The sequence below is a fragment of the Mchenga conophoros genome, linkage group LG13, assembly GCF_057382185.1.
Source record: "Mchenga conophoros isolate Kocher_MC1m ecotype Shallow Benthic linkage group LG13, M_conophoros_male_GT1.1, whole genome shotgun sequence".
Lineage (NCBI taxonomy): Eukaryota > Metazoa > Chordata > Actinopteri > Cichliformes > Cichlidae > Mchenga > Mchenga conophoros.
In genome coordinates this window covers 17,391,913-17,400,689 of record NC_140538.1, presented here as the reverse complement: position 1 = coordinate 17,400,689, position 8,777 = coordinate 17,391,913, and the positions used below count along the sequence as shown (strand labels likewise).

At 42.4% G+C, this 8,777-nt stretch overlaps 2 protein-coding genes across 2 annotated transcripts; one reads left to right on the top strand and one right to left on the bottom strand.

The window, feature by feature from the left end:
• Positions 1-604: 604 nt before the first annotated feature.
• On the bottom strand, positions 605-4,175 carry LOC146561088 (uncharacterized). The gene is made up of 3 exons (XM_085296857.1): positions 3,981-4,175; positions 2,520-2,883; positions 605-2,436 (listed from the first exon to the last, which is right to left on the bottom strand). The coding sequence occupies exons 2-3, from the start codon at positions 2,867-2,869 to the stop codon at positions 2,184-2,186; spliced, it is 603 nt and encodes a 200-aa protein (XP_085152983.1). The 5' UTR covers positions 2,870-2,883; positions 3,981-4,175; the 3' UTR covers positions 605-2,183.
• Positions 4,176-4,473: 298 nt separating this feature from the next.
• Positions 4,474-8,177, top strand: marveld1 (MARVEL domain containing 1). The gene has a single exon (XM_085296856.1). It carries the CDS (start codon positions 5,139-5,141, stop codon positions 5,622-5,624), a length of 486 nt encoding a protein of 161 aa, XP_085152982.1. The 5' UTR covers positions 4,474-5,138; the 3' UTR covers positions 5,625-8,177.
• The last annotated feature ends 600 nt before the right edge of the window (positions 8,178-8,777 follow it).

Sequence of the window (8,777 nt, the reverse complement as noted above, 5' to 3'; positions counted from 1 at the left end):
TTAACTCTGAGCCAGACTCCTGCTTTCTCTGTACTGAGGAGTCAGCTGAGGTTTCAGCTCCTATGAAGCAGCCCCATGGATGCCTCAGTTTTGCCTCAGTAGGAGTTAGGGGGGAAATGGAGGCGAAGAGGACATCTGGTGGATACAGAGTAAATGTGATCCTTCACACAATCTGGAAGATAAAGTCCTTCCTGTACTACTCTGTGGTATCTGTGTGAGCACAAAGACACTGGGTGGTGGGATGGATTAAAAAAACAAAGTCTCATGGGCACATGTCAATTTTTCTTTCTTCTTTTAAATTGTTGAGAAAATGAATGACGTAGATTTTTTTTAAATAAACTGAAGCATAGACAGACGTACACACCAGGACTGCTACCCTAACACTTGGATACTCCTTATTAAAGACTGGAGAAGCAGGATTGTCTGTTTGTCTAATAAAATTAGTCTGACCTTTAAGTTCATGAAAATTTTAATATGCAGTGAAAGTATGAGCGACATAACCATGCTCAATACAGCGCTTTAACTACAAAGTAAACCCTTTGGCGCCATCTAGTGACTGAAGGTCGTGAACGCTGCTTTCACAAATACACAAATACACCAGAGAGAAAATACAAAGACTTTATTACTAAAAATCAAAAATGACAATTTCAGTTTCCAGCCATCTGACGAGGTTTTATATTCATCGGCACAGTGGGATTTCACACTGTGAGCTTAAACACTGCTTTTTCAAGTTTGCCTTTCCCTGCGCAGCGAGCATTGCACTCAAAATGTATTATGTTTGACTACCTGACACTTTAAACAAATGAAGCTTTGGTGAAAATTCTATTCAATACACTGGGCATCCCTCCTCTTTATTCTATTATTTATGCTTTGATCTGCTTAACCACTCCCTCCAGAATGTGCCTCTTGATTTGTTTCTGGTGGCGCTATATGTGAGCTAATCAGTCTGCGTGGCTACTTTTTAATGTATATGCTTCATTCACTCTTTTAAGCCTTTGATTATCCAGCCTGCATCTCTAAATCTCTTTTATTCCACCATCTAGACACTCAAGCATCCTTCCTCTTTCTATTTACCTAATTTCTGTGTTGTCAGACTTAATAAACATCTTATGCATTCTGTACTTATCTCTGCTTATTGAAGCACAAACCAAGGACAAGATAAACTGGTGGAGCAGTTCAGTCAATGTAACATTTGACTCATTCACTCTGTACAATGACGTGAGTCCAGTGTTATTCCTACTTTTCATAATATTTATAATGTAGTGTAACGTACCACACTCGTGACTCCGGAACATGGGGGGTAAAATGCACCTGATCTTGGTTGTGTGACATTTTCCTTTTTCAGCATTGGTTAGTGTAAATACAAAATTTGAACATTAACATATTTTCAAGCTAAATTACAAACATATAAACACGTGTGCATACATAAAGTATATAATATAGAAATACATATAAGCCTTCTGTTGGTACCGAAAGTGTGACTTTGCAATATAGTTAAATCGTTTTATAACGGGTTGTCCGGATACTGATTTCTTTTTTTTTTTTCTTTTTTTTTTTTTTTTCCCACATTACTCATCTTTTTATTAGTTGCAGTTATATACCATCTGTTTGTTGAGATCTTTAAAAAGAAGCTAATTTGCAGTCGGTTTGGTGTTACAAGATTGTTGCAGTCCCTGAAATACATTATATAGACAAAGTGTTGGTCCACTCTTCTTAATCTTTAAATCCAGATGTTTGCAGTCTTATTGCCACAGGTGTGCAAAACTAAGCGCATGGCCACGAAGTGTAATTTTACTCACTTTTGAAAGAATGAGTTGTTCTTTTTTTTTTTTTTTTTTTTTTTTTTTAATACTGATACTGATTTCTAAAGGGAAACCACTTAAACTTATATCAGCAATAACAAATTGTCAGTGTGCCTGGTTAGTGTGGCTGGTAGGATGCATTTAAGAAAACACAAGGCAGTTATGGAGAGCCATTCACTGTAAAAAAGGTGTGAGATACCTTCAACCACTCACAGGTTTGTGCTGAAATGTTCAAGTGGATGTGTGGTGTGCCACAGGGCAGATCCTGCCAATAAGACACTTTGGTATTATGAGAAACTTTTCCGTTATTAGTTCCACCTAAAACTGCCACTGCCTGTGCCTGTGTTATATTTCAACCCCGTTCCAGTTTTGACTGTGAAGTCAGTGGAGTATTCGGTGTAGGTATCTCTCTGGTTTGTTCTCCCCTCCTCTTCTCAGTACTGAATTGGATCTGACTGGTTTCTCGGGTGTCATTGCAGGGTCCTGGCTCTCATTTAGTACCACTGAGGACCCTACTCTTCCTGTTCCTACTGAGGTGTGTCTTCGGGGCTCTGGACTGCTCTGTGCTCCTGCCTCAGAATCACTCTCCTCGCTGGGATCTTTCCCCTGGCTGCTTGGTGAGCTCTCCCCAATCCTGAGAGACAAAAATTCCTTTCAGGTTCACGTAACTGAAAGGTTGAGTTTTTTGAATATGTGTTAGGTTAGCAGTGTTTCTACCTGAGGTGGCTGAAGGCTCGCAGCCAGTGTGTGCCCAACGCATCCCTTCCATTAGTCCTTAGCCCTTTGTGGTGGCTTCGGGCCCTCAGTCCTATTAAGGCCTTAGCAAGTTCAGCCTCATCTCCGTGGCCCCAAATTAACTGGGCCCTCTGCTCAGCATCCTGGTCCCCTGCTGCCCTGAAGAGCCTCTGGAGCTGCCACAGATTCACATTGCTGAAAATGTTCGCTGACCCAGCCTTTCTGCTCCTCCTCTCAGACAGACGCCACAATGTGGAACGGCCCGCCAACATGGAGGAAGAAGGTGAGGCGGGTCCACTATCCATCCAGAGAAACACAGGCAAAGGTGGCATACACGGGGTCTATGCTGTGGAGAAGGAACGGAGAGTTTCAGCTCTGACATGAAGGGTGCTTAGGTTCTTAAATTCAGATTTGATTTAAAAAAACAACAACAACAACACAATGGTCATGCCATGTGGAAATCTACAGCTGTCAAAGCACCTGGCAGTCAGCTGTGAGTCTTGAAGTTTGATTCTATAATCCTTCTTTAGGAAGTGAGTGACAGGCTGCACGTCAAAGCCCATTAGACTGCAGATGGTAACCTTGTCTTGCTTTCACATACAGTGAGCTTCTGAGTGGGATACTACCAGATAGATAAGTCATCAAGGTCATGACTGATCATGGGTCAGAGCACTCACTTCAGTGACCTCAATAAAGGTGTACTTACCGCCTTCCTGCACAGCTTTCATCTGTAATCCATCTAATAGAATTACTTGTTTAATCCAGCCTGCATTTGTTCTGTTTAAGTCCAGCATTATTCATGTACATTAATGTCTCAGATGTATCAGCTCCTGGCCAGGAAGGAAATTCCCCACACTCTATGAACCAAGTTTCATTCTGCAAAGGTCCACGTCTGCTTTCCCTGTTACACATTAACTATTTTGTTCCACATGTTTCATAACCGTAGAAGCCTCGGACAGTTTCCTGTGCTCTGTGAGTGTGTGTCATCACAGCCAAACTATAAACAAGAATTCACATTGTAAGCTACTTTGCATGACATCCAAACACTGACGCTGCGGTGTGCGGCTTTAACGCAATGTCGCACATCTACAGAGCTGTTTAGCGTTCGCTTTAAAAGTAGGTTACACCAACCCAAACGTCACTGACTTCTCCTTTCATTCCCCTAGCTGCGTTTACTGTTTGCATAACAAACAGCTGCGGATCACTGGTGCAGACAACCTACCGGGTCGCTTTCAAAATGAACGCTTCTAGAAAAAGTTCAGTTGATCCTTGAAATAACCTTGTTTTTAAAAAAAAATAAAATAAAATAAAATAAAGCAACATGCATGCAGAGAATAAAAAGTAATAGCCCTAATCCGCGCTGTGTTCGCTGCCCTGTGGGCAAAAGGCAGCAAACAAGAATCTCATGAGAGTCATGTGGACAATAAAAAAGCTTCTGCTTACCCGGAGATGACACCGAAATGTTCACTTTTCTTCTATCGCATCTCTCTCTTTCTCTGCTTTGTATTCATCGGTGTGCCTATTCCACTCAAAACTACTCCAGCCGCTGCAGGACCGGGTTTACCCAGCCTCCGCGATCATTAAGTGTCCTCGGTCTGGCTGTCAATCACAAATAAGATCTGAAGTATATTCTACTCCAGCCTGTCTGGGCTTGGTCAACGTTTTCGCTCCACCAATACCCGCTTTAACTGGGTGGGACATGTCATTGGTCCCGCCTATTGGCCACGTAGGGCGTGCGCACTGAAATCCATTGACGTCAATGAGCCTGGCTGGCACGAGAAGCATCTGTCAATTATGCGAGAAAGAAGCAACATGTGATAATCCTGCGCCTTACACACGTAAACACAGTGACGCAGGGGGCTCATAAACACTGGTGCTGTACGAACAGACGGTGTATTATCATGGCATGTTAGAGCGGAAAGGCAAAGTGGAGAACAATGCCACATCTTGATAATAAAGAAGAAAAATAAGCGCTTCCCGCTGGTTACCTATTAAACAAGGGCTTGGCACAACGGGTAGCCTATATATTTGATCTGGCAGATTTTAGACCGGATGCCCTTCCTGACGCAATCCCAAAGGGATGTGTGTCTCCTCCTGGAATCGAGGCATGGATTTTTCAGCCGAAAGAAACTAAAGTTTCTTGGCTCTAAAGTTGAAGCGTCGAGGTTTGATGTTTGTACATGCATGTTATACATTCCGTCACACTGGTATATAAAAAGGGGAACTACACGAGGAATCTAGTAGCGGATGGGTGAAGTGTTCGTTCAGTCCAGCAGAGGAGGAGCAGGCTTTGAATTACAGGCCACCCCCTATCCATCTCCCAGCCCCCCTACACAGATGCAACATTCAACGGAGGAAAAACGGAAAAGACGAAACACACAAGAAGGTTTATCATTTCAAAACTCCGGAGCTGTGGAAAGAACAGAGAGTTCCTTTTAACCCCACACTCACCCGCTTTTGTCCCACCAGAAGCCCGGCCCTCCAGGCCTTTTATTTTCACACTTTGCCCATCTTTTCCCCAGCTGTTTGCAGCTGGCAAAAAAGCACCCGCCCTGTTCGGGAAAAAGTGGACCGAGAGTGACCGGAGGAGGAGAGAGAACGATGCCACCCGAACCTCCCCAGCCGCAGGTGAGGGGGAACATCCCGAAGTTCCTCAGGAGTTTTATGGGAATTACGCGGATCCTGCAGATCGTGTTCGGAGCCTGCCTGTGGGTAACCATCGCCGCCAACAAATACGGGGGGTCTATCCACTTCGTGCTGTTCGTCGCTGTCTTCTTTTGGCTCCTCACCCTGGCCCTTTTCTTCCTCACCCTGCTGGACAAGCAGGACCTCGTGCCTTTGCTGGGAGGGGATCGCTGGTCGTGCACCAACCTGGCGCACGACGTGGTCGCCGCGGTGCTCTACCTGCCGGCCATAGGCGTCATGATCTACAATACCAATCGAAACTCATTCTGCAACTTGCCTCAGTACATGCATCCATGTCTGTACAAAGTCTACCTGACAGCCGCTGTGTTCGCCTGCTTCTGCTGGCTGGCTTACCTCCTGTCCGTTATTTTTGGAGCGTGCAGAAAGTGTCAAAGAGGGTGAACTGTTGAGCAGCGTGGAAGCCTAAGGGTGGTCATGGCAAGATGAGGAATAGTTAACGTCACTGTAATTTCACTCAGCGGTTACTCTAATCTCTGTTTTCTCCTGTCTCTTAACAATCCACGGTGGTGGTTAAACAGGATCGGCCACCGTTTTCTCGGTGTGTGTTTAATGGTTACTAACATGAAAGAGACCTGTTGGCCAAGTGGCTAAGTGCCGTGTATTGTCTCCTTGTTAAGCTCAACAATAGCCTATGTAGTTATGAAGACTCTTATAATATTAATGTATGGACTTGTTATTGTGGCCTAGCAGTATATTTAGTGGTAACAGTGAAATGGCCTTAACATAGCCTACATTTTGCAGATTACTATTGATACTGGTTAACAGTCCACCTTGAACTTTTTTTTAAATAGAATTGCTACAGTTTTTTTAACAGGTGTTTATTTTCATTACCTTTTTAAATATATTTTTATGTGTACTTATTTTTTACTAAAAGGTTGGACTGAAAAATCCGTGTGTTTGTTTGTTTGTTTGTTTGTTTGTTTGTTTGTTTGTTTGTTTAAATCAGTGCCTTCTGTCCGAATGCTGTATACTCAACAACAAGGTGATAACAACAACTCCACAACACAGATGTGACTGGTGCTACAGTGTGTATGCTGAACAAAAACCTTTATCAACAGTTCATTGTGTAAAAATCCAAAGAGCAAAAAATAGGCTTTTATAATAAAGACTAGTCAGTCAGTGAGCTCTTTCTTTCATTGTGATCGTGTATCAGTGCTTTCAGATAAGTTGCTTCAGGACATTGTTTTAATTAAATCTGGAGACAAAACCGGACGAAGAGCACACACAGCACCAAGCCTTTTGTGGTCTTTTTTTTTCTTTTTAAATGAAACACATAATTAGAGCTGAACAGCAATGGAACTTCCTTTCAGGAGATTAAAGCGTCGGCCAATCAGCAGGGATCATTTACATGCTATGCCACAAAACCACATGAAAGACATCAAACCTTAGACCTATGTGCTTCTTGAAGTAAAATGACTCATTCCTCATGCGCTGTAGGATAGAGTTGTCTGGGAGTTATCCTACTTTGCAAAAGATGTCTGAGTGCGTGTGTTTAGTCTCGCGTGAACAATAATCTGGGAAGAGGCTTGTTCTTACCGGAACAGTCTGTTGGGGTTCTGGAGGTGGGCTAACATTCAGCCAATGAAAATAAAGCCCAGTGAGTTAGAAGATGATTTGATGTCTCATATATTCCAGTCAGCATACAGTTCCTAAAAACATGCTGCAGACAAGTTGCTTGAACAGCACCTAAAACTACATTCTGGCAACTTTTTGACCACCTTTATTCAAAAGAGGCTGATTTGTACTGATATGCTGCATCCTCATTGCTGATATGTAGTTAAAAAAACACAAACACACACTTTTCCTTTTTTGGACTTTACTTTTTTTTGCCTTGCATACTGGCAACAAACCATGATGAGTTTTTCTTGGAGAGGAGCGCAAGGATGAAATGTTGTATTATTACCGCTCCAAATTTTAGCATCAAGTGCCAGAATAAAGGCAACAGCCATGCAGTTAATGGATTATAGATCAGCAGTACAATTGAATTATTATCTGAAAAAGAGCTGAAAAAAATGCTTTTGATTTTGGGAAACATCTGTGGCCAGAATTTCCGGAGTGAAAGAGTTAACATTAACCAGCTGGAGCATCAGGATATAAATCTAGTGCTTCTAAAGGAGGGAAGGAGCCCCCCTTCCACACACGCACACATGCACCCCTCCCTTCCCCCTCTGAGATCAGGAGTGTCGTCCTGTCCACGTGTCGGCGCCTGTGGGAAAGCACTGTTGTATACAACCAAATGGAGACGGCACATAACAGCCCACTTTAAACAAAGCAGTATCAAACCGAAGCCATGGTTTCGGTTTGATACTGAAAGTACCCACGGAGAGTCAGTTCAAGTTTTGGATGACTCACGGTGACGGTGGACGCTCACAGTTAAGGTCACAAAAGGAGTCTCCACATTTAAACCTTTAAATTTGACCACATTTACAGGCCCCTCGTTATTCACTGACCGCAGTTTAAAGATCTTGTGTTTTGTGAATGAGTTCATTGTGAGTTTATTTCATAAACATTACATCGATTGTGCAAACAATGAACCCATTTAATCACAGGTAGCGAGACTGGAAATTTACTGGTGTTGGTGCAACAAGGGCGAGGTTGTTGTTTTGGGTTGTTTTTTTTGTTTGCTACAAGGGGCGAAAAGAAAACCCAGACACATAGTACATATAGAGTCAGACCATACCCTGGAGTGCCAACTGTGTGATATTTTTTCTGGCAAGTCGACCAAAGAGACGTTTCCTGTATGCCTGCATGCACTCTCCCACCCTTTTGCAAGCAACCAAGTTATAAAGAGTTACTCTGCCTCTCCTTGGAAGCATAGCACCCTGTTACAAACTGCAGCCGTGGACTGATGTCACAGAAAAACTTTATTGATCTAACAATGAGGCCAAAAATGGATAACAATGACATGACTATGTCTTATGGTTGTAATTAAATCACTGGTAAAAAAAACCAAATCCAAGACTGTCTTGTTTTTTTGTTTAAAAACAAAACTTTATACTGCCAGACGTACAGTATTTAACAGGTTAGATGAACAGGAGGCTCAGTCTGGCTAAATTTAAAAGGAACAGCACACCGTTTGGAACTGTATCACCTCTCTTTGATTTTCATTTGGAGACATTTTCTTATTTTGAAAATTCCACACGTGCAGTGGAAGCAGTTTTGTTGCTTCCTGTCCACAAAAGCGGTGAGTAGAGCTGTTTCCTGTAATATGGGAGGAAACATACAATCATATGATGAGTGATTTTAAAAAATTGATTGAAATTCTGTCCCTGATGCCTTACATTGACATCTGGTCAGGATGATTATGGACAAGAGGAACCGAGAACATAAGAAGTGATCGAAATACCTTCTGTATAATTTTAAGACAGACTTGAAATAAACATGCATCCATCTTTTGAACATTTTGGGATTTATACATGCTCAGCATTATTCAAATGGAAATGTTCACATTTAAGAAACATTCACTTTAAAACCACATCCTTCTCTTTTTACTGAGCCTAGTCCTGATCTTCATCCCAGTAGATGATTTGGCAA

Bases quoted from the DNA above. Each gene is read 5' to 3' on its own strand.
- marveld1 (XM_085296856.1), top strand. From the start codon at position 5,139: ATGCCACCCGAACCTCCCCAGCCGCAGGTGAGGGGGAACATCCCGAAG.
- LOC146561088 (XM_085296857.1), bottom strand. From the start codon at position 2,869: ATGCCACCTTTGCCTGTGTTTCTCTGGATGGATAGTGGACCCGCCTCA. The intron at 2,437-2,519 runs GTAGAAACACTG...TTTGTCTCTCAG, and splicing joins CGAGCCTTCAGCCACCTCAG to GATTGGGGAGAGCTCACCAA.